This window comes from Phocoena phocoena, chromosome 3, assembly GCF_963924675.1.
Source record: "Phocoena phocoena chromosome 3, mPhoPho1.1, whole genome shotgun sequence".
NCBI lineage: Eukaryota > Metazoa > Chordata > Mammalia > Artiodactyla > Phocoenidae > Phocoena > Phocoena phocoena.
Genome location: NC_089221.1, coordinates 92,880,864 through 92,907,370, shown reverse-complemented (window position 1 = coordinate 92,907,370; position 26,507 = coordinate 92,880,864). Strand labels below are relative to the sequence as shown.

The 26,507-nt window shown below is 40.0% G+C and overlaps 1 protein-coding gene across 1 annotated transcript in view; it reads right to left on the bottom strand.

Annotated features, from left to right (window-relative positions):
• Nucleotides 1-26,507, bottom strand: part of EPB41L4A (erythrocyte membrane protein band 4.1 like 4A) — a 257,963-nt gene that overhangs the window by 53,385 nt on the left and 178,071 nt on the right. The window contains exons 10-12 of the mRNA XM_065874473.1: nucleotides 23,902-23,993; nucleotides 22,449-22,526; nucleotides 15,999-16,120 (exon numbers count right to left, since the gene is read on the bottom strand). Of these exons, the coding sequence (XP_065730545.1) occupies nucleotides 15,999-16,120; nucleotides 22,449-22,526; nucleotides 23,902-23,993 (292 nt within the window). The remainder of the gene's footprint in view (nucleotides 1-15,998; nucleotides 16,121-22,448; nucleotides 22,527-23,901; nucleotides 23,994-26,507) is intronic.

Sequence of the window (26,507 nt, the reverse complement as noted above, 5' to 3'; positions counted from 1 at the left end):
AGTTCATAGCTCAGTTTTACACCTGTCAACCTTAGTTAAATGATTGATGTTATTTAAATTGCCATTGCTTTGAATTTACAGAGTAGGCATGGAGGATGAACGTGTGACATTAAAAGAAAAGAGAGAATGCCTTCTTCTGTTAAATGGGGAGAAGAACAAATAGCCAATAAGTTAAGCTGCATTGTAATATATACATGATTTCATTTTTAAAACTCTCAAATATGATACATTTGTAAACTTTTAGGTTAAATTTCATCTCACTTATTTTCATTTTCTTTTCTGATCTATGTTTTTAAAACACTGTATCTGATGCTTGAGACAAATAATCAGGACAGATTTTAACTATTCCCAGCACAACAGATTATTAGGTTTCAGTAAAGACAATCTGATTTCATATTATCTGACTCAGAATGACTTATCAGAAGAAATGTGATATTCATGAATTAAGAATGAGCTAATAACTGGAAATACATTTTAGCTCTCGTTTTCACACTGACAGTACAAAATCACTTTGCCTTGGTTTCACCAACTTTAGACTGGGTTACTATGAAAAAAATGGCAGATGGTGGAGCAACTTAGCAAAAATAAAACATATTTTTCTAACACCACGAATTACAGTCAAACAGTAAAATGACCAAGGAAACCTCACATATATTCATTTTTTTCCCCTATCATCATGAAAGGTTTTATATTTAGCAGAACTGACACTTGTGAAATTACGTAAAACACAATTAAATTTCAAAACACACGATTTGGAAAATAAAAGTGTTTCAGTGTCCAGTGGCTAATTTTTTAAAGTTCAAATGCCTGACATCAGCCCATTCATCCCAAAGAGGCAGCCTGCTTCTGTTTCTGTATTCAAAAATCCCAAGGGTGATATTTAAACAGTTACTTCTTTACCATAAACATACAGACTTTTAAGACACTGATTTTGCTACATGTCAACTGCAAGATCAAACGAGGCATTCTACTAGAAAGCTGTAGGGTAGATTATAAAGAGTGGGTGCAGATGAGAAAGATGCTAGGAAAATATGTCTGTGCATGAAAGATCCCTTCCCTGGTTGGTCTGCTTCCAATTTCTTCTTCCCTGACGCAGCACTCTCCTGGATCCCTCTGCTTTCCTCATGACCAAAACGGTCAACTTGGGAGCATGAGATGAAAGCACTTCATCCTCTGCCGGAGCTACAGAGGCACACACACTGAGAGATGGTCGCAAACACACTTCCTTGCAGGTCAGAAGGCCAGGTTCAAAACCAAGAAAGGCCCTTCTCAGCATCTGTTTACTCCCTCAGGCCCTCAGAGTAGAACGAAAGGGCTGTACCAACTGAAGAACTTCAGGCCCTCAGAGTAGAACAAAAGGGCTGTACCAACTGAAGAACTTGTGATCTACACCTGCGTATGCTTGAGGGGCTGCCAGATGCACTAACAGCAGAGGGGAGCCCGTCTTTCCTTTCAGCCCTCCTAGGCCCAATGCCAACACCTCTCTGTGAATGGTTGCCTGGAAGCAGGAAGTGTGGCAAATCTCTTAGATATCAAGTTTTTTCTTCCTGTGATAGGAGGACACAGTTTGAGGGAAGAAAACGGAATAAACGCTCACATCCTATCCCAGTACTCTCTTGTACTCCCCCCAGCCTACCACCCCCAACCCCCATCAGCGACACAATTTAGAGCAACATACCACAAACATTCTCCAGCCATCTTTTCTCAAGCCCCCCATTTATGCTCACTTGGTCTAGGACAAGTGGACAGTTCCACACCTGACCTAAAGTCGGTTCTGTTCCAGAGAAGTGCGCTAGGCCACTGCTCTAGAGGTTTTATTTGATGTAATTACAGTAGTATATAAAGTATATACAAATACAAAATACATATAATTGTGTGTAAAGATCACTTTAAAAAGGCTTATTTGACTCAGGCAAAACTGAGAAAATTTTTGGGTTTTTCTGCTTCCATATTTGAGTTCATATCTAGGAGGCCTTAACTCGGGGTTCTTTAAGCTTTTTACACAAGTACTCACTAAAAGAATTTGAAAAATGATGTACCTCAGTGCATGTCTGTAAGATGCTATCTAACATTTTGCATCAAAAGTTTAAATAGTACCAAAGGATGCCATTTGCAGCATACAGTAAATATTGACATTTTAAAATGTAACTGTTTCCAATCTCTATGTTCATAGAGAACAGTCTGGTGGTTGCCAAGGGGGAAGGAGCTGGGGGAGGGATGGAGTGGGAGGTTGGTTAGCAGGTATAAGCTTTATATATAAGAGAGATAAACAGCAAGGTCCTACTGTACAGCACAGAGAACTACATATAATATCCTATAAAAAACCATAATGGAAAAGAATATAAAAAATATATTTATATATATATATGTATAACTGAATCACCTTGCTGTATAGCAGAAATTAACACATTGTAAATCAACTATAGTTCAATAAAAATATTAAAACTGAAAAAAAATGGGCTTCCCTGGTGGCGCAGTGGTTGAGAGTCCACCTGCCGATGCAGGGGACATGGGTTCGTGCCCCGGTCTGGGAGGATCCCACATGCCGCAGAGCGGCTGGGCCCATAAGCCATGGCCGCTGAGCCTGCGCTTCCGGAGCCTGTGCTCCGCAATGGGAGAGGCCACAAGAGTGAGAGGCCCGTGTACCACAGAAAAAAAGAAAAAAAAAAAAAACTGAAAAAAATCAATTAATTAAATGTAACTGTTTCATGACTTTCTTGAATATAACCAGTGTAATAAAATACCATAGAAATGTGATACCCAGTCATTCATTTTAAAAATAGATGAAATGAGTTTAGCATTTGGAAATTTCATAGAATCTTTCTCTTGTAGTTGCAATTCAATTCCATCTCCTCTGCAAAAATGTATCCCAAAGTAATATGTTTTATACTTGAAAGTTTTTATTCATCCCTCTATCTTACTTCTGTGACAAAAAAAAAATAGAAATAAGGTAAAAGTTTTATTTCCCATGACCATAAAGCTCTACATGGTAAAAATTTTTTCTGAACCAAGTTATCATTACAATGATTAATAGCACATTATTAGCATACCATATGAATGCTGATAAATTATTAAATATAAAAAGTAAGTTTTTATTGAAAAGTAATTCTTAATGAGATAAACAGGGTAGTTTTGTTTTCCCAATGATTACATGGATCTACCCATTCGAGAATATTCTGTGCTAAAATGAAACAGTTTAGCAACAATTCTGCCTTATTTTTATTTGGATAGATTTTCAATGCTGAGAAACCCTGTTCGCATTAAGTAGAGATTTATATTATTCTGTTAAGTATTCTGTTATAAAGATATCACCAGTGTCCCAAAGAACTTCTAAGAGTTACATGTAGACCTATAACTCTACAAGTAGTGATATATTACCTAAAATTATTTTGAATTTTCTATCAGGTGGCAAATCAGTTGGGTCCTCCACCAATTTTGGTGAAAGTCAAAATGAGAAAATGACATGCAAGGATGTGTCACTTGACAATTAAGATCATTTTACTTTCCCAACACCAACCCAGGAGGTTTAACATTTAAAGGCAAAGCCGTGTAACAGATTCGGAATGGGAAAAACGTCTGCCTTTCTTTTAGAAAATGGGAAAACGTCCATTGGGAAGGGGCAAGCCTACTATCACAGGCAGACTGCTCTGAGGAAAGAGAATCTGGAAATTGATTCTATCAAAACTGCCTGGGCCCACATAACCCTTTGGAAGCCCTCTTGTATCTCCTCCCCACCAGGGGCTGCACACTCAGTTCGAAATCTTCTTTCCTAATCCACCCGTCCTTCAAAATCCGCTTCCTTCACAACAGCATCATGGATTACACATTTAGCCATAAGCAAACTATCCTCCTGGACACTTACAACTTTCCTTGCTCCAATCCACGACACCTGACACGTGTGCCCGTATTTCAGTTTCTACCTCTTCAGTCTGACAGTGGTTAAGCATACAAGTCATACAAACCCAAATATGTTTCTCAGCTCTGCCAATTTACCCACTGTGTGATCTTGGACAAGTTATTAAACCTCTTTGGGTCTCAGTTTTCTCATCTGTAGAATGGAGATATCACCAACTCCTTACATAGTGGATATGAGGATTACATTAGGTAATTTCCAGAAAGCGTTTAGACAATGCTTGGCATTTAGCAAGTGCTAAATAACTGCTGTAGTCTTTCTATATGATGAAGTTCCTCTAGATCAGGGGCCAAGTTTTATTCATTTCCCATGCTCCATGGAATAGGGTCTGCACTGGGTGTTTTTTCCAGCACCATCAAGTAATTCTTCAATTCTCAGCAGACACTGACTGGGTATCCTGCAATTCAGCTCTATCCTGACACTATCTACCTGGTAGTGTCAGATCCCACAGGTTAAAGGCTCAGCCCCACAAGACTGCCCTCACTTTAGATACCTGTTACAAGTCCAGGTTGCCACCTGTGCTTCTGACCAACAGGCTATAGATCAGAGGTTCCCAAGACCCCTTCCTAAGATTCAATTCATTTGTTAAATCAGCTAACAGAACTCAGACAATCAGTTACTTACTAGATTGCTGGTTTATTATATATAAAAGGATGTAACTCAGAAACAGCCAGACAAAGAGATGCACAGAGCAAGATACATGGAAAGGGGCATAGAACTTCCATGCTGTAAGCACGCCACTCTTTCCACATCTAGATCTACGTGTTCATCAACCCCTCAGGACCCCATCCTTTCTAAGTTTTTATTACAAAAAAAAATCCTAGGCATGATTGATGAAATCAATTACATAGGCATGACTGATGAAATTACTGGCCATTGGTGATTGATTCAACCTCCAGTGCTTCTCCCCTCCCCAGAAATCAAGGAATGGGACTGAAGTTTCCAACCCTCTATTCAAGATTAGCTTCCCTGGCAACAAGCGCCCCCTACTTGTTTGGGGCTTTCCAGAAGTCATCTCATTACCATAAATTCAGGTGTGGTTAAAAGGGGCTTGTTATGAATAACAAAAGATGCTCCTTTCACCTTTAGGGTTCTTATCGCTTAGGAAATTCCAAGTGTTTTAGGAGCTCTGTGCCAGAAATGGGGATGAAGGCCAAATGATTATTTATTATTATTTTTTTAATGTCCTTATTGGAGTATAATTGCTTTACATTGTTGTGTTAGTTGCTGCTGTATAACAAAGTGAATCAGCTATACATATACACATATCCCCATGTCCCCTCTCTCTTGCGTCTCCCTCCCACCCTCCCTATCCCACCCCTCTAGGTGGTCACAAAGCACCAAGCTGATCTCCCTGTGCTATGTGGCTGCTTCCCATTAGCTATCTACTTTACATTTGGTAGTGTATAGATGTCAATGCCACTCTCTCACTTTGTCCCAGCTTACCCTTCCCCCTGCCCGTGTCCTCAAGTCCATTCTCTATGTCTGTGTCTTTATTCCTGTCCTGCCCCTAGGTTCTGCAGAACCACTTTTTTTTTTTAGATTCCACATATATGGGTTAGCATACGGTATTTGTTTTTCTCTTTCTGACCTACTTCACTCTGTATGACAGACTCTAGGTCCATCCACCTCACTACAAATAACTCAATTTCGTTTCTTTTTATGGCTGAGTAATATTCCATTGTATATGTGTGCCACATCTTCTTTTTCCATTCATCTGTTGAGGGACACTTAGGTTGTTTCCATGTCCTGGCTATTGTAAATAGTGCTGCAATGAACATTGTGGTACATGACTCTTTCTGAATTATGGTTTTCTCAGGGTATATGCCCAGTAGTGGGATTGCTGGGTCATATGGTGGTTTTCTATTTTTAGTTTTTTAAGGAACCTCCATACTGTTCTCCATAGTGGCTGTATCAATTTACATTCCCACCAACAGTGCCAAGAGGGTTCCCTTTTCTCCACACCCTCTCCAGCATTTACTGTTTGTAGATTTTTTGATGATGGCCATTCTGACTGGTTTGAGGTGATACCTCATTGTAGTTTTGATTTGCATTTCTCTAATGATTAGTGATGTTGAGCATCCTTTCATGTGTTTGCTGGCAATCTGTCTATCTTCTTTGGAGAAATGTCTATTTAGGTCTTCTGCCCATTTTTAGATTGGGTTGTTTGTTTTTTTAATATTGAGCTGCTTATATATTTTGGAGATTAATCCTTTGTCAGTTGCTTCATTTGCAAATATTTTCTCCCATTCTAAGGGTTGTCTTTTCATCTTGTTTATGGTTTCTTTGCTGTGCAAAAGCTTTGAAGTTTCATTAGGTCCCATTTGTTTACTTTTGTTTTTATTTCCATTTCTCTAGGAGGTGGGTCAAAAAGGATCTTGCTGTGATTTATGTCATAGAGTGTTCTGCCTACGTTTTCCTCTAAGAGTTTTATAGTGTGCGGCCTTACATTTAGGTCTTTAATCCATTTTGAGTTTATTTTTATGTATGGTGTAAGTGTTCTAATTTCATCAAATGATTATTTATTATTAATTACAACATCACAGGTCTTATGCCAAAGAAGCGCTCAATAAATTCTTGTTGAATGAGAAGGTAAAGGGGATAAAAAGTGTCATTTATGATAACTCACTAAAGCTATGGAATTTAACTGGAATATACAATACGCCTTTAGCCTTGCGTGCTTTTTTAATTTTGATAGCTATGCATGGAATGCTAAACACTCCCAGAAAGAGTGGAATCATTAACTTTTTAGAGAAAATCTAACCAGCTTGCCATATATTAAGACATTTTTTACAGAATGAAAATAAACATCAGCTTCAAGGCAGAATAGAAAAGGGTGTCAACAAAGGAAGACAGCCTTGAACAAACCATACACCCGACTCTGTGACCTAACCTAATGCTCCTTGCAATTAACACGGTTACTGCCATTTCCCCTCTTTCATGGGTAAAATGTCCCAAAGAACTTAAATATTTTCTTAAAAAAAAGACTTGATATAAAATCAGACTGACTTGCTGCTCCTCTGTAAATGCATTATCTTCAAGAATATCTGCTGAAACAAGCAGATCTAGTGAAGTAAAGGAATCACACAATAGTGGGAAAACCAGAGGATGTATACTTATTTTCAAATCAACTTTCACTTTTTTTGTTTTCCATTCACTTTCCAAGGATGTGCCTTAATATTCCAAAGACCTGGGTTCAAACCCTGCTGCTGCTCTTACTATCTGTGTAACTTTGAATAAGTATTCAATGTTTCTGAGCTACTGTTTCCTCATGTGTAAGATGAGGATACTACCCACCTTCCCACAGGTTTACCAAAAGAATTGCTTCACTTTATGGACAATGAGGTGAAAGCTCAGCATGTTGAATGATGTGTTACAAGTCACAGCCGAGTTAGACCAGGAATTCAAGTCTACTCAAATCAGGTATGTGTTTGTTTGTTTGTTTGTTTTCCTGCCACTGTACCACATGCCTTCTCAATGCAAAGGCTTACATAATCAGTTGCAGGAGTTCTTAGGGTGAAGAGAAAGTGAGGTCACAGATTTGGACCACACCTCAGTTGATCACCTAATTCTGACTTATCAGGTTTGAAGGAGGACAGTCATAATCACACTCTTTCGAAAACAAAGTTAACACTCTCCTAAATTTTCTAGAAATCCTCTCCAAAACTACCCACATAACAACTCTTGGTCAGAATGCCTTGCTCCAATTCCCTTGTATGACAATTTTTACTAATTTCTTCCCTTCCTGTCTTCAGCTGACCTAGAGAGGACAAACATGCAAAAACTTCACAATACCCATCAAGTGCCCAATAGGTGTGAGAGTTATTATGTCACTGTCTTTTTCCAGACATTCCTCACAGTGCCTAGTGATTCTCATCCAGATACCCTCCAGGTTCCAGAACCTGCTACACTTGCAAATTATTTCACCTCTCTGGGCTTCAGTTTCTTTGCCTACAACGCAAAGTGATTGTCCTCTACTTCATCTAATCCAAGGACTGTGGGTCCTACATGAGTCTTCCTCCTTTGAAACAAAGCATGCTCTGACTCAAGGATCTACAGTGCAATCTCCTAAACTTTAAGGCCTACGTTTAAATGTACAGATATGAAATAAAAATAAAGAAAATAAATGTACAGATATGAAAATGTCTTATGCCCTTTGCCTTGAAGACTTGAGCTGTATCTGTAACAGCACAGTAGAAATCCTAACATTTGAATTTGTATGATCTGTCTCGTATCGTTCTATTACTTTTTCCATAAATTATGATGCACGCTTCCTAGCATATCAGTGTCCTCATCTGGAAACTTGAATGGACATTTGAAATCATCTTGTGAACTTAAGGCATTCATGACAAGTATCTGAAGGGCTTTTTTAAAGTACAACATGGTAAAAACACAAATGCTATTAAAGAATACAGAGTAAAAAAAAATCTCTCTCCCACTCCGGATTTCTGATTTCTCTTTTTGATTGTATTTTTATGCAATGGGAGCATATTACATGCTGCTGGCCCTCACCCCTGGCTTTTTTTTTTTTTTTTTCTTGCTTATACTATCTCTTGGAGATCATTCCATATTGACACAAATTTATCACATTCTTTTTTGTTCCTCCTCTCCACATCGCAGACTCTAATTGACCTGGGATCATATTCCAGCTCTGGGGCCCTGGGCAAGTCCTTGCCTCTGTCTTCTCACCTGTTACACTGAGAGTCACAGCACCCTTCTAAAGGAAATGAAGGAGATACTATCTGCATGTGCCTAGTACAGCACTGGGCATGCAGTGATGCTCAATGACTGTTGGTCATTAACATTCCTCTGCCTTGTGGAGCTCCTCAGGGGATCTGACCTTTCAAGGCAGACGTGGTGGGACTATAGAATCGGATCAACACAACGACAAATCCTGCCCTCAGATTTCTTCTAAGAGACACATGGTATTTCCTAGGGGTACACATCTATTATTTTATTAGGCCAGTTCCCTACTAATGGACATTTAAGTAGTTTTCAGTCTCTGTGATGACAAACACAGCAACAGCCCTGCTCATATTGTAGAAGTGAGGTTGCTGATCTAACAGCTTATTGAGGTTGGGACTTGACTTATGAAATCAGAGATCCACAGCCCCAGCTTCTGTTTACTCCTCATTCAACAACTCTGCTTCCCTCCCCGAGCCCTTTCAGCTTAGCCCTTTGTCTTATGTTTCCACTGCCTGCCTGACATGAAAAGTGGACTTGGATAGGCCTAGTACCTGATTACCTCAAATAGGGAAAACCACCTTATACATAAGATGAAATGATTAACTATGTGAACTTTAAAACAAGCATACAATCTCATCATTATTATGGATTCACTGTAACGCGTTTGTTATTCCCAATTCATAGCCATAGACTATCCCAGTGGTGCTGGAGTGCCTAGAGAGTGGTGAGCACAGAGTAGGGGTAAAAATAAGGTGAGAAAAATGATTACTCTGGGAAGTAGGAACAGGTTAAGTAGGACGATACCCAACTCTGGGCTCCCAATACTGCCTGACAACAGTTGCCCTTGTGTACCCAGAGATCTTCAGGCAGGCAGGAAAGGAGAAACCTACACACAGGGGCCCCTTTGACTCGCCTACTTCCCTCATACTTGTTTATACCCAATCTTCTAGAATAAATCAGGGGTAACTGATGTCTTTCCAAAGCCCATTCTCTGCACTTGAATGACTCTCTCCACCCATCAATCATAAAAGGCCACACCTCCCTCATATAATTATATTATCCTTTGTACGTGAAGTTGATGCTATATGGTAAATATAATTCAAAGACTCTCAGGTGGACTCACAGGCTGGTCCACACTACGTAGAGAAAGACTCCTTTTGATTTAGGAGAAAGAAACTGAAGTGTAGCAAGCCCCTCCACGTTCTTGACACGATGCTGTGCCCAATGCAGACACCATCCCGCATGACAACAGCCCGTGAGGCAGGAAGTAATACCCCCACTGGACCCATAAAGAAACTGAGGCTCAGCCTGGTTAAGTGACTTCATCACACTACACAGTTAGTACAGGGATGACTGAGGCTGAACCCAGATTTATCAGATGTAGCTCAGTCTGATATGCCAGTCTCTACTCACATAGCTTGCCTTTTGTCTGCATTAAAAAAAATAATAATTTTTTTAAATCTAGTTTTGATCGCCACAAGCCAAGCTGGGTTTCTGCTGACCTCATGTCTGACATAATGTGCCAACCAGAGCAAGCGCTAAGTGATTATTACTCTCTTGACATTACTATGTCTCAGCAGCCCAGAGCTTTATACTACATCAAATTGATGAAACTGTACTTCGCTATGTCAGAGCATTTCTCTGTCTCTCCTGCTTTGGGCTACACCCAGCTCAGGTCACCAGTAAATGTCAGTCAGCTACCCACATGTGAATCATTTGCTAGGGGGTTCAGGCCTGTGTGGCACCATCATCCCCTAGAGTTGGCCAACTGACCTACCAACTACAAAGTGTTCCTGCTGGGAGTCATGGAGTGTAGAACCTGACCTCCACAGGGGATGCTGCAGAAACCCATAGAGACCCCAGGACAGGTGGATCGGCCATTCATACCAGCTCTGTCAAACAGAGGTTCTCAAGAGGCAGCGCTCAAGCCATACTGGGCCCTTAGGAATGTTTGATTTAGCACACAGAGACTTTCTTCAAAATGAAATCAATTGCCAAAACTTAAAATTCTGGAAAAGTTTCTATAAATGTCTAAATTTCGTGCGTCCCTTGAGACAGTGGAAGATTGGCAACACTGGGTCCTGTCTCCTGCACAGAAACACTGGCTTGGCCTGAGCAGTAGCTCTCTGCTTCCAGACCAGGCACGAACCATCCTCACTCACAAGTCATTTTCAGGATCCCTTGGGCATTGTGTCTGCAGCGTCTTCCACAGATTCAGAGTGGGAATGCCAAAATGTCACACGAAACGGCTTTTCAGTTGTCTGAAGACTACACTGCAACTATTTATTTCTCTGTTCATCAGTACGATATGCTTAAGAACTCAAAATGCTGCATCAGACAATCACGGCATTGTTTATCCACTGTAAATGGTTTCACCCATTACTTTTCTTGCAGCTAATTATGGATTATAGCTAAACATTTTGTCTTTACTGCCTTTACATTCTGTCTTTACTACTTTCTTCTTACAGCAGAAACTCTTTTCTGACAGGAACCCACCTTTGTGAGCTGCCAAGAGCTTGTCAGAGAAAGGGCTGTACAAAATATGCACTTTTCCTTCCTGCCATCTCGCCTCCTGCTTTACCCCCAAGCTCCTCTGCCGAGCAGATCTGGAGGAATGCTCTGGCTGCCTGCCCTGGCGCTGAACTCCTCTGGGGTGGGGTGGGGGTGGGGGTGGGGCAGAAGGCAGGCTGGGTGCAGGGCTCCTGACTCTGGAATGCGCTTCCTCAAAGAGGTGCCAAGGTCTAATCTTGGTGGGTTCTAAACACAATGGCTTTTGAGCTACCAGGGCATTTATTATTCCTGACTGAGAAATAAAAACACAGGCTTTTTAAAGTTGCAGAGAACTAAGATGCAGGTTAAGGGCAGTAGTCATCAAGTTTGACTGAATTACTTTAACTTCAGAAGAAACAAAGTAACGTCTTCTAAAGTTACAAGTCATGTAGTATAAATTAATGATATAAACTAACAAAAAGCTAAAGTCTCCTTTCTATCACAACTTGTCTTTTAGTATCTATAAATGTTAAATGAGAGGTGAGAATTTATGCCAATGACTCTTGGAACTGTATAGCTCTAAAGTTTTATTTTAGAGAGCCTACCAGAATTCAATTTATGAAAATTCATAGCTGGCCTCATTAGTTTTTTTTTTTAAATCTATCTTCTTTTTAAACCACAACTCCATTTTTGCCAAACACAGTACAATCTAATAAAATAAACTTTTTCTACGTTTTAAAATAAGCTTTCTACCATTTTAATTGTCAAAATTTTCAAATAAAAATTTAAGTAATTGTGGCAGGAATATTTAGTAAGGTAATACTTTTGCTTCTCTTTGGTCAATAAAAAATAATTAGAAAAAAAAAAAACTACTGTTTTGAGCTATTGTTCCTTTCCTGCCCAGCCACCCATGAACAAATCTCAGGAACAGGGAGCTTTGGAGCAAGGAGGCTGCTCTGGAGCTGAGAGTGTGGGAATCAGAAGTGACAGGGCTGGAGGAGCTGCCTGGAGTGGCAGAAAAGGCTTGGTGGGGAAGGAGATGGAGGTTTGAGGGCTACAGTGACCTAGGGACCTACAGGCCACTCCCCTCCACCACCCGCCACAGCAGAGCCTTAAAGGGGCAGGCTTGACCCTAAGCACAGGAGGCTCCAGGCTTACCAATAACCCCTCCCCTCTCATACTCACAGTGGCCCAGATTCACACAGAATTGCCCTGCTTAATGGGACCTGCTGGGTGGGATAAGGAGCAGAGTGACTGATGTAGGTGAAGACAAGAGCGCCCTCTTCAATTGTTCCACTCCAAGTCTGAACCCCACCATGACCTTAGAGACTAGGTCTCTCTACCAGCTGGGTTCAACTGAGGCTCAAAGCAGAGTTCATTTGAATTAGAGGAAAAAGAATATGTAACATTCAGGGGCTTCCCTGGTGGCACAATGGTTAAGGATGCACCTCCCAATGCAGGGGGCATGGGTTTGACCCCTGGTCGGGGAACTAGATCCCACATTCATGCTGCAACTAAGAGTTTGCATGCTACAACTAAGGAGCTCATGAGCCGCAACTAAGGAGCCCACCTGCCACAACTGAGACTCAGCACAACCAAAAAAAAAAAAAAAAGAATATGTAACATTCAAATAAACATAGAACAACATTATCCCTGCCCCCAGAGCATTCTTCATATGTGCATGACAGCAACTGAAATAACTCTGCATCACAGGCATTGCTAAATGGTCCTTCCCCACCCAGGACAATCATGCTGTCAAGGGCAGGGTCATCTCTGGGTCCCCAGAACACATCACAGTTTTGTGGAACACAGGCTTCAAAAGTAATTCAAAACCAAAGTGAAATGTACACACAGCAGTCTCAGTTTTTAAACACAGCACTGTATGATCCTCTTTTTTTAGTAAAAATTATAAAAATATACCATTGTTTAAAATACATACAATAAATCAGCATGAATACTTAGAGATATCACTACAAAAATATTCACTTTAGTTACATTTATATTTTTCAAATTTTGAAACAGCTTAAATATCCAAAAACTAACGACTGGTTGAATAAATTATGTCACATCAATGCATCTATGCAGCAGAAAATTATTTGGACATTCAAATGGTGCTATATAAGAACACTTAAAACTTGTTGGAACATATTCATGATATGTTAGTAAATAAAAAAGTAAATAAAAACACCGCTATATCATTTTTGCAGAAAAGATATGCAAATGACCAGAAGGGTATATAAAATAGTGTTAGCGCTAAGAGAATGGGACTGAACGTGAAAGATATTCTTTTTGCAGGGGAGGGGGAGTTCTGAGGTTCCTCAATTTCCTAAAGCGAGGATGTATTTTTATAATAGTAAAAGCATAACATGTGCTGCATTTTTTAAACGATTCTCAGCCTGATGCTGAGAGGCTGCCCTCGAGCACGCTGGGCTGTGCATTATCCATCTCCTCAGCCTCCACCCTAGAGGGAGTGTGTTTTAATACAACACTAGTGGGGAGGGGAGACGGACGCGAGGGCTCAGTACAGTTCCAGGCTACTCTGTGAAAACTGCATTTGGCTGGATCTATGTAAGCCAGGAGAGAAACAAAAACAAAACCCCTTGTCCCTAAATAAATCAGCTTCTGGAATTTCGGCTTCCAAGGAGAAACAGACAGACAGACAGACACAATGTTACAGAGGCAGATATTTTTCTAAGAGCAAATGAGGAGAGGAAAAGGAACAACCTGAGCAGGTCTGTGTAAAAAGCACGTGTGATTCCAGAATCTCAAGTGGAATGAAATGTTGATTTGACACGAGGAATGCTTTTGATATTCTTGGTTGGTCTCAAAATAATTTCATGAGGCCTGGTGTTTAAGAAATAGCAAAGGATCTGAAAGTTTGCTTATCAATTATACCACATTGCACTTGATCCAAATGGGATTTAAGACTGATCATATTCAAAGATAATCACAAAATATTAAGATAAAGATATTAAATGTTAAAGCTAGAATTTCTGTCCTAAGTCACCTGCTTATTATGTAATCTTGGCCAAATTACCTTTATAATCTTAGTTATCCTCATCAGCTAAATGGGGATAAGATTACTTATGTGGCAGGTAACCCACTGCAAAATTAAATCATGTCTTATTTTTACCACTGCAGAACCATCAGAAAGAATTTAATTTCCTCTCAGCCCAGTGAGAGGAGGGGACCTACAATCAGATTTAATTTCACTTTAGAAACTGTAAGTCAGGTGACATTCTCACAGCCAGCAGCAGTGGAGCAAACTCAAAACACGTTCCTCATAGGCTTGTCATGAGGGTTAAATGAAACAACAGCTGTCATAATGCTTTGCCAACTGTCATTCGATGTTCAGATGTTATTTTTTGATTAGTTATCTATTTTATACATATTAGTATATACATGTCAATCACAATCTCCCAATTCATCCCACCACCACCCCCCAGATGTTAATTATTGTTATTAAAAATTCCATTCTCGGGCTTCCCTGGTGGCGCAGTGGTTGAGAGTCCGCCTGCCGATGCAGGGGACACGGGTTCGTGCCCCCGTCCGGGAGGATCCCACATGCCGCGGAGCGGCTGGGCCCGTGAGCCATGGCCGCTGAGCTTGTGCATCCATCCGGAGCCTGTGCTCCACAACGGGAGAGGCCACAACAGTGAGAGGCCCGCGCACGGCAAAAAAAAAAAAAAAAAAAAAAAATTCCATTCTCTTCATACAATATGGCAGAAAGAGCCAGGAGATCTGGCCTCTAGTCCCAGCCCCACCCCTTTCTAGCTACTGGGACCATGTCTTCCTCATCTGTAAAATGGGAATGTAGTGTCTGCCTTGCTTTACCTCACAGGATTACTGGGAGGTTCAAGTGAAATAATATATGTGAAAAGCCGGTGGAGAGTGTTAGACAAGGCTGATCTGTAAGCAAGCCACAAACCAAAGTCAGTAAGATCACTTTAGAGTAAAATTCCGTGAGCTCTGAACACTGAACATGGATTGAAACTGACTGATGAGGTGGTTTATTAAAGAAGTGGTGTGCATTAAAGACAAAAAATCTGAATAACCCAAATGTCCATCAGTAGTAGAATGAATAAGAAGCTGTCATACAATAGAAAACTCACTGCAAGAAAAATGAATGCATTTTAGTATATATTACATATAACACTGACAGAAGCAAGACACAAAGGAACACACCCCTTGATTCAATTATATAATGTTTTAAAAATAGGCAAAAAAACTACTTTGTTCAGAGAAGGCTACATAAGTAGTAAAATTATAGTGAAAAGTAAAGAAATAATTACCACACAGTCAGACAGAGGTTTTCACTGGTTGGGGAGGGAGGAGAAGGTGAGGATGTGACCAAGCAAACAGCAGGGACTTCTGGGGCTGTAGGCTATGTTAAATTGTGTGTGTGTGTATGCATGTGCACACCTGCGTATATATTTATATATGTATATAAACACACATACACTTATGTGTATATGCATAGGTATATAGTACGTATACTTTATGCCCTTTATTATAGATCACAATAAAAGACCAACGATAACAAAAAACTAAATTCTTTACAGACTCTTATGTCAACGGTATTTTTTTTAAGACTTTTGCCAAAGAATTTGTTTCAATTCCAATCTCAGCTACACCAAACTAAGAAATTACGCAGCTGAGGTTTTATTTAATGCCTTCAAAAAAGAGTTATTAAGTATAGTCATTAAGCAGGCTATGGTGATTCAACTTGCTTACCTGTCTGCTTATTAATAATTTCTGATTGCATGGACATTTTCTGGGTCAAATTAAAAATTCTACTGTTAACAATTAAAAACCTCCAGGGCTACAGTCACCACTTAAGTGTATGTTAACCAGGAGCCTAGAAGGAAACACAAGATTACAATGAGGAGTTGGGGGCTCTGTGACTTACCGGCTGGCTGTGTTGGTGCTGTTCTCTTAGGGTAAGTCTTGCTTCGACTTCTTGCCACACTCTGATCTGGCCGGGGAAGTTGAATAGAAAGATCTCGACTCATTTGTAACGCCGTCCTGCCACTTGAAAAAACAACATTTTGAGTAACACAGGTAAAACCTCACAGCCACAAAATTACACCACAGCTCATGGAGAATATCTGCAGTGTACGGAGAGAAGAAAAAACACAGATTCACACAGGTTCTAAGTATATAGGGTTTTCAATTGATTCTCACTGCAATGTTAACCAAGGAACTAATAAACTCTAATAGGAAAGATTTAGGTAAGACAGAAGTGCCAACTGAAGAATGTCGCTCACCACCTGGTTCTACAAGAATGAAGTCACTAGCCACTAAAGTGGCTGACCTTCAATACACTCTGAAAGGAGTTCAGGACAGAGATCAGGAATGAGGCTGGGAAAAAGTGGCCGAACAGGCCTTCAGATAGTTAGGTGTTTTCAGGAGAAAATTTTATGAACCCAGTTTCTTGCATCTTCTCATACTTAGAAAAGCGCTAAAAGCATTAACGGAGACATCTGCTCCTCGTTGACTACCAGCAACCTTCTACACAGGTGTGTGCTTGACTGCACGCATTCCCTTAGGAGCAGTTCCTCAGAGCTATCTGAGAGGCTCTCTCTCAGCCTCTAGTCCTCAGTAAGCCCCAGATAAAACTGAACTCACAGCTCTCATGTTGCGCTTTTTTTCCTCAGCCGACACAAGGAAGATCTTTCAGAGGGAGAACCAGGAAAGAAAGGATTTATTAAAGGAGGAGTTAGGTTTTGATTTAAGTAGAATGATAGGCTAGAAATAGAGGATGCTGATGGTCTTCCAGCTCTACAGCTAAATAGTAAAGAAACTGTGTTGGGCTAAACTACAGAAGGCAATGATTCTACGTGAATCAACATGTCCCCGTGCTGTACTTATAAGGCAAGTCATAGAGCCTCCCCAATTGGACCACTTAGTGTGATTTCACTCTGAACCCTGTGACACAATCAACCATTGATTACGCCCACTTCACCTGAGTCAGGAAGTGCCCAGGAAGATTTAAAGCAGCCTAAAACCCCATGCACAGTACCACTTCCTTAAGAGTATGTGAGGATGCAACAGGGAGAGCTTTCCCTGGGGACAAACTAATCTACTCGAGGAACTATGTAATTGAATTTGCTGTATTTCAGTCAACATTCATCCTACGAAAAGTTTATTCCACAGCTGAATTTGAGCCAATGAACAACTCTGGCTTTCCTGACAGAAAGTATCATTTAGGTACAGAGAAAATGCATTTCTAATTATCTATCAATACTTTGATTCACCACAGTTAAGAGCCACCTAATGGGAAGAAAAAGAAGTCTTCTATTGGCCACAAATCCCATTTATCCTACATTTGCAGAATATATATTGGTGGCTCTCTCCCTAAAAGAGACTAAATAAGACTTAGAAAGCCAAATTCACCTCCTACATTCTTCTGTGAAAGCTTCCCCTCCTTACTACCTCATCCACTTTTTTTTTTTTTTTTTTTTTTTTATGCGTTACGCGGGCCTCTCACTGTTGTGGCCTCTCCCGTTGCGGAGGACAGGCTCCGGACGCGCAGGCTCAGCGGCCATGGCTCACGGGCCCAGCCGCTCCGCGGCATGTGGGATCTTCCCAGAGCGGGGCACGAACCCGTGTCCCCTGCATCGGCAGGCGGACTCTCAACCACTGCGCCACCAGGGAAGCCCCTCATCCACTTTTATTAGAAATAAAGAGGGGCCCAAAACACTCATAAAAAACAGTTTCTCATCAGGCTAAGTGAGGATATGACTTGATATGAGGAATTAAAATGACAGGTTCCATCCATGTACTTCATATTCAAGACTTCATGGAAGCCAGGGGGAGGGGAGGGAGTAGGGGGGGAAACTGTGAGAGATTTTCTTTCACTTGAAATTTAACTACTTTTTTTCCTTATAAATAATGAAAATATATAAAAATCTAATAATGTTATTTGATAGGAAAATTATCATTTACCAGCTTTCATTTTGCTGTTTTCTTTTACATATTAATTTATTGTTAATAGACAAATTCTGGAGATTGGGTTCAAATCCCAACGATGTCATATCCTAGCTCTCTGACCTTGGGAAACATTACTCAAACTCTCTGTATCTCCATTTCCTCATTACTAAAGTAAGAATAATACCAATGACCACTTCATAGGCTTATTATGAATGTTAAGTATTAATATTTATACATTTTCTAGAACAATGCCAGGCACATAAAAATATTATATAATTATTTACTAAATACAAGTAAATAATTTTTTTTAAATAATCAATTTGAGAATATTTCTACAGTTTTAACTATTTGTTTTAAAGGTAGTACATAAGGTAACACAAATAGCAACATCTCTCCCCTGAAAATCTTTAAAAAAATCTTTATAGAGAACAAAATTCCACTATTAGAAATGGTTTGGAGTATGAAGAGAACATCTACTTAAGACAAACTTACTCTAAGACTTGGGTAGTATGTACTTCATTGCACAAAGGAAAAAATATTTGCCCTTAAAACATAACCCAATAATATGTGGACCACTGAGGCATTTTATAATGAGATTTTACTTTATTATTCAATTTTTCCTCATGGTTTCTCTCTCAGGAATAAATGAGAAATGGGAAAATCATATCACAAGATTCATAAAACTAAAGTCCAGAAACATAAACTGATCTTGCACAGGCTGTACGGGACCTGGGACTGGAACAAGCTTTCTGTCCTCCAGCTGGTCAGTGTGGCACAGCTTGGCAGCCTGGGAAAAGGGACAGAGTGCAGAGCCATTTGGTTTAAAGCTACAAGCCCAGGTTAAAACGCAGCTCTGCTATAAGTGTGTGGCCTTCAGCAGCTTATTTATTAAACCTCCTAGAGCCTCATTTTCCTTATTTATACTTGTTCAGACTATTTTCTAGCAGAAATACTTCTGTACGGTATTCTTAGTATTTTCTTGTAGCAAAAAGCACTTGACAACAGTAGAGATTTTCAGTGTCGGTGAAAGAGCTCTTACACACCTGCTGGCTCTCCATAGTGACAGGACAGAGCGTTGTCCCCAGGATCACCCACTTCCCTGCCCCTCACACTGTGGCACACATACTCCCATCCTATGATGAGAGGCACTGCCAACAGTCCTTCAGCTTCAAAGTGAGGATACAATCGGCCATCAGTGGGGTAGAGGGAAGAGAACAAGAGGAAAGACACCTGGGTTCAAATCCCAACTTTACCACTTACTGGTTAAAGGTCTTTAGTTCAGTTACCTTACTTTTGGGGGGCGCATATTTCTTGTCTACAGAAATGAGCATATGATACCTCCTTTGATGGGTCACTGAATGGATTTAATAAAGTAACACAGGTAAAAGTACCTGACACAAAGGAGGTTCTCAGGAGAACTTGGTCTCTCTTCCATAGTTCATGAAATGTGGAAAGCTCGTGTGATTTAAGTTCTACAAGAAGGTCATCAAGGTCCCTGAGGGGTGGTTCTTAGGTCTAAGTGTCATTTCTAGAGTATAAATTCTACACAACTCATTCATTCATCAAAACCAGGAGTCCCCTACAAACTTAACAAAAGGTAAAGGCAAGATTAGTTTTTAAGAGAAAGAGAGAGCAGTGTGCAACGAAATATTTAACCAAAGATTTAGTCAATCTCTATTTCAGATTATTGGTAACTGATAATAAATCAACAAAAGAAGTCAACTGTCAGATTTAAGCTCAGCCTTTTCCCCAAAATTTAATTTTAAATTTTGAAAGGACTGCCTGCCATATTTCACTAAAATTATCTAATCTTCCCCTCTTAAGTTTTTCTGTTGGATTCTCCTTGGTATTCTGCAAGCCCTAAGATGCAAGAGAGAAAGTAAAGACTAGAATTCTGTCTTTCTCTATCACATACATCCCACTATAAACACGTATACAATTATACACCCAGACACCCACACTCACACACCGCAGCCACTGGTTATGCTATTCGTTATCGCCCATGCTCTAAAAGCCTACAGGGTAAAGGAAGGAGCTACCTATGTTTCTGGAGCTCTTACTTCATTCCAAGATATCTCCAGAACGTCTCAAAATAAAGGAACAGGCATATGATGTTTATTAAAGTTTGGTTGTTATTACTCTTTTGCCAATTAACAGTCCATGTGCTGGCGACCACCCAGCAGTCAGAGACCCACCCCTGCGTAAGCCTGGCTCTGGGCAGTGGGATGAAACACCTTTCTTTCAGAGATGGTGTAATGTTAGTGCTTCCTACATACAGACACTGAGATTTGGATTTCATTAAGACTTACCAAGCAGTTAACATCAGCCACAAAACTGAACAGATTTAGCAGAGTTTCCAATTTGCAAAGGTTATCTTTAATTACTTTTGTGGAAGAAATGATACTCAATATGCAAAATCCAATAACTTTCTAATAATAATTCCCAATAACCACAGCATTTGCATTTCAATAAATTTGAGAAATCAGGTATGGGTAAATTTGTAGAAACCGACTACAGCATACATTAAACAGTATTAATTACATTTTTTAACAGTAAGAATATTAAGACAGATGCTTTTTCACTAGCTTCATTTCAGTGACAAAGAGACAGATTTACGTATTCACTCTATAACCCTTGAAATGTGTTATGCCCCAACTGGAAGAACAGCCCAAATACTATGAGCTATTTTTCTCAATATAAAAGTAAACACTCTTTCCTTAAATTCCTGTAATTATATCACTATCTAGGGAAGAACCTTGATAACCTTGAGTTTAAATTTTTAGATTTCAGTGAATACTTTCCTACAAATATCAAGAACATCTATAACACAATAATACTTAAGTGTTATTTTAAGTCAGCTAATGAGCAAATATCCAAGTGAATAATACGTAAAGATTAATGCACTGAACATTTAATATTAATCACTCCTTTACTGATTATCTCTGGCTTCAAGCAAGACAAAAAAAGTGGTTCATCAAAGAGAGGAATTAAAATCTGGTATATCATTATCTTGCAAACACTTCACCTGGATTTTTTTTTAAGTCTCCTAAGTAAGCATTTCATTTGCTGATGTCTCCAGTAGAACTGACAGAACACTGTCCCACCTCCCGAGTGCCATTTCTGCACCCTGCTTGGGTTTTATAGGGCCTGGGACCGCCTTACTGCCTGAATAATACTGTAGCTCTCTGAAGGCAGAGATGGTGAGATCTAATTCTTCGTACCTCTGGGTACCTAACACCCTGCTTTCCACATCACAGGCTCTCCACTTAACAGAACAAATTGAAACAAAACAAATTCTTTTTCAAAACACAGAAGGTTCCCATTTTCAAAAAGACACAGGCACCTGCCTGACTGCTGGACAATCAGGCTTTTCCTGCAACATGCTAACAGTCTGACTAATGTTAACGGAAAGGGCTCTGGAGTTCCACTACCAGGGATTGGACCCCACTTTACTGCTTCCTAGCTGGGTTTCCCTGAGAAGTGACTTGTCGTCTCTGAGCCTTAGTTTCCTCACATATTAATGAGGATAACATTAATAAGACTGCCATGATTAAATGAAGCAATAAATGGAATACATTTAGCACAATACATGGCACTTAGTAACTGCTCTGTAAAGTTAAGATATACTTGCTAGCATTACTATATGTAGGCGTTATGCTACAGAAAACATTTGATTTGATCCATAATATAAAGCAGGGGTCCCCAACCCCCGTGGCCTGTTAGGAACTGGGCCACACAGCAGGAGGTGAGTGGTGGGTGAGAGAACAAAGCTTCATCTGTATTTACAGCCACTCCCCATTGCTTGCATTACCGCCTGAGCTCCACCTCCTGTCAGCATTATGGTGAGTTGTACAATTATTTCATTATATATTGCAATGTAATAATAATAGAAATAAAGTGCACAGTGACTGTAGTGTGCTTGAATCATCCCGAACCATCACCACCCGCCCCCTCCCCATCCATGGAAAAAACCGTCTGCCACGAAACCGGTCCTTGGTGCCAAAAAGGTTGGGGACTGCTGATATAAAGTATACATTGTGTTATAACAGAGGATCAACTGAATGTCCCAAGAATACCAAAAAACTACCATTCAGAATATCTACTTTGTTTCATAATCACAACATAATTAGAGATAAGTGATAACTGGATCAAAATGAATTTCTGAAGATAATAAGTTCTACTACATTCTAAACACCCTAAGCTTAACCTAGCTAATGTAGAATTTAAATAATTAAACCTAGAAAATCATTTTTGTCAAGACAGTTTAATAGACTGTTATTGCTTATCAAATTCACTGGCACTGTGGAAAAATAAGGAAAAAATCTGATCACAAACTTTAACGTGCATGCATGTATGTGGACAGCTGCATAAACATTTATTCATACACACCCCACACACAGCCCAGAGGAAAAAAAATGCCATTTACCTATACCGGTGCTTATAACTCAGGGATCCAAACTTGCTGAGTTTTCTTGACAATGAATTTGATTCATTTTCTGGCATTCTGATGAATTTTTAAAAGAAAATTAGATAGAGAATCACAACTATACTTATGCAACGCTTGAGCAAAAGCTGTGTAGAAACAGGTAACAGTGCAACACTGCTTAACACAGTCAAAATATTCTATTCATTCTACATATCGGCAGGAATAATAATCGATTATTTTTAAGCTAATACTTGACATTCTAGTATTTTATATCTGTATCATGTCAAAACACTCATACTTCCTGAAGACTATCGGATACATCACTGCCCGCACAAGGAAGCTTTTATTGTGAATCAATTTAATTTCTCTACGAAATTATCTTGGGAACTTTTGTCACTACATTGAACCAAGCCAAGGTTCTCAGGGCAATTGATCGTATCTAATGGGGTGGCTCACTCTTCTTTGTACTTTCCATTCCAGGGTACTTTCAACACACACTTCCACGTGCAGTTCCTAGGCCCAGCCCCACTACACGAGAGGCAATGCCTCAGACCTTTTGGGCTATATCCCTCTCTTAATACAAACTCCACAATGGACATGGGTCATTTTATAAGGCTACTAGGCTACTTCTCTAGCATCATGCTATTTGGGGAAACCGTTCCATGCAAATCAAACATGAATAAGGGGAAGAGTTAATCTAGTTTTAAATTTAAAAACCAAAAATAGAGTTTCAAGTATTATCTGATAAAATTGAGTTTTATCTTTACACCATAAGGATGTGACACAAACAGGATCCCCACAACCCAATGGTCAATCCTCTACCCTCATCTTACGTGACCTCCCAGGAGCATGCAATGCAGCTGCTAGCTCCTTATTCACTAAGACATTTTTCTTTCTCATATTCCATTTTCCCATACCCTACTGCTTACTTCTTCTCATACTCCCCAGCTGGCTCTTCCTGTCCTCTAAATGCTGGGAGGGTCCCACAGCTCAGTCCCTGGCTTTCTGCTCCTCTCTCTTCACTTTTTCCACAGGTGACCTCATCCAATCCCCTTTGCCTTAATACCTACGAAATTTATATGACCAACCTTGGTCTATCCTGTATGCCTTGTATACCCAGCCACCCATTCCATACCTCCAAGCTAACAGTCATTTCAAATTTAGTAAGTCCACAGTAGAACACTTAATTTCCACCAATACCAAAGCTGCACTTTTATTACATAAATGTCAAAAGCAATTGTCCTTGATCCTTTCTTGTAGCATGAGCAAAGAAAATATCTATATTTGTGTGTGTGCACGTAAAAATGTTAATAAAAGAGAAACACTGTAAATTTCTTCTTGTAGACAGGATAGAATTCTTGTTATAAAAACATATGCACATCAAAAAAAATTTAAAAAACAAATGCAATTTTCATTTATTAGGACAATGAACAAAGGTTTCACATTAACATACCTAAAAAATGTATGATGTTCTACACTACACTTCCAAAGATGCTTGCAAGCAGTTTTACTTCGAGCTTCAAAAAAGAATGAGGTTTCATTGCACTGAGAGAGAAACAGAGAGAGAATATAAATTACAGACCACAACATTCTTCAGATGACAGCCACCCTTCCTTCTAGGTACCAAAAATTCAAGTAAGCAGAGAAATTACTGTTAACACATTAAAAAAATAATTATCTCTTGATAAAAATACAAAATATAAGTTCCATGTAAATCTTAGTGCCATCACCTTTATTATCTTCTTCTACATCACCCCATGACCACGGATAATCAGAGTGATGGCACTGAAGCACTGCAAACTCTTCGGTCATCAATGGGCGACCAAAACAGGAAAAATACCGACCGTGTGAAAATCAACTCCCCCAAAAAAGAAGACACCCATAAACCTAGTTTTTATGTAATTTTAACTGTATTTTTTTCAGGGATGTACAGGCCACACTTAAACTAAAGAATCTCAAGAGGGGTCGCTGGGAGGTGTGACCACCACAGCAGTGTAATCTGAGAAAGTTAAATAATGTCTCAGCACTGAGTTTCTCCATTCTGCATCAAGTTATTGGGGGAAATAAATTAAATGACATGACAGATGTGAAGTTCCATATATTAGGTATACAATTAACTTTAACTATCATTTTAATCTCGCAGCTACTTATCTATTTTAATACATAAGAAACAAAGGCAATATTAGAGGTAATTTTAACTGTGCAGCAAAAGATACTATTGCTTTTAAGTGACTGAATAGGAAACCAAGCAAAATACAGTATCCACACTAAAATAATAATAAACCACAAGCTCTGTGAAGTTATATAATTGCTAACTTAGTCTCAAATAAAAAACAAACTCAAGTCACAAATGCACAAGTGCCCCTGGAATAAGGTTTCCACGGATTCATAAAGACAAAGTTGTCAATGCAGAAGAATAACTGAAAACGATTCCTCCCCCTATACACACACTTTTAACAAGGGCAGAACATTTATATGCATGAAATTTCTCCCAAGTCCACCTAGAATGAAGCTGTCCAATTTAGGAGTTTATTTGCAAAATGAAAGGGTGTGATGGAAACTGAGCCAATATATGCATGTTACAGCAAGGCTTTGTAATTCCAAAACCTTGAGAGGTGGAGGAAGGAACTTAGGGCAAGTCCCAGGTTTCTAAGTTGGGTGCTGCTAAGTAGTAAAATACAGCAAGTGGAAAAAAATTGAGGAATTGGATGTGGGGGGCGGGGAATGGACATTAAGTTCAGGCTATTTTGATTCTGAGATGCCCATGGAACTAGGAACTCAACACGCCTAATGGGCCAGTAAGCATGCAAGGGTAGAGCTGAGGAGAGAGGTCGTATCTGCTGGCACAGATAATTTCACCTGAGAATCTAAAACAGATTGCTCAGGGAGAGAGCACAGAGTCGATAACGGCGGAATCACAGTGAAGATGCTTGTGAAGGTGAAGTGAGAGAGGTCAAAAGGGACCTCAAGGCAATGGTGTCAGAGAGGCTGGAGGAGAGGGCAAGTCTCAAGTGACCCAGACAGGTCGCAGGGCTTGAAAAGAGGTCACTGCATTTTATGGGGAGAAATCTTCAGTGGCTTTCGTGAAAGGGGTTAAGGATTACAAAATTAGAGGTGATGAAGAAAAGGTGATCAATTCAGAAAGTGTTTTCCTCAAAAGCAAAAGAAACTAGGGGGGAGGTGAGGAGGAAGGGGCACAGAGGAAATCACAGAACATCCTTGGAGGCAGGGTGAGAAACCAAGCCTCCTGTCAGGAGATGGGAACGCTTAGAGGGGAATTTGTCTTCTTTTACTTTTCCTTTTTAAATATATACTCATGGTACAAACACCAAAAGTTACCAAAGTGGATAACACAATTCTAACTCAATCTCCCTCCTACCACTGTCTCCAATTCCCCTCCTCACAGGCAACCACTATTAAGAGTTTGTCATATAACACGCTGGTGTTTTGTTTGTTTGCGGTACACGGGCCTCTCACTGTTGTGGCCTCTCCCATTGTGGAGCACAGGCTCCGGACGCGCAGGCTCAGCGGCCATGGTTCACGGGCCCAGCCGCTCTGCGGCATGTGGGATCTTCCCGGACCAGGGCACGAACCCATGTCCCCTGCATCAGCACTCAACCACTGCGCCACCAGGGAAGCCCATGCCGGTGTTTTAAAGTCACTGGATTATCTGAATATATAATACACAGGTCATTAATTTTAAGATAATTTTGCTTCTGGTTGTGTGTCAGGATAAATAAGATAAAGTCAGTACATGGGACTTCCCTGGCGATCCAGTGGTTAAGACTCCAGGCTTCCACTGCAGGGGAATGGGTTCGATCCCTGGTAGGGGAACTAAGATCCAGCAAGCCTCACCAAAAAAAAAGCAAAAGAAGAAGCCAGTACAGGACAGGCTGCTCTTCCGCTCCCCAATCTACCACCTTCCTCAGTATATGCACCCATCTCCCTGTCAACAACTGAAACACAAAGTGTGTTAGGACTAACGTACTGGGCATTCTCACTGACAAGAAATGGTGGCTACTAGTGACCATTCTGTGACACAGACACCTTCACATTTTA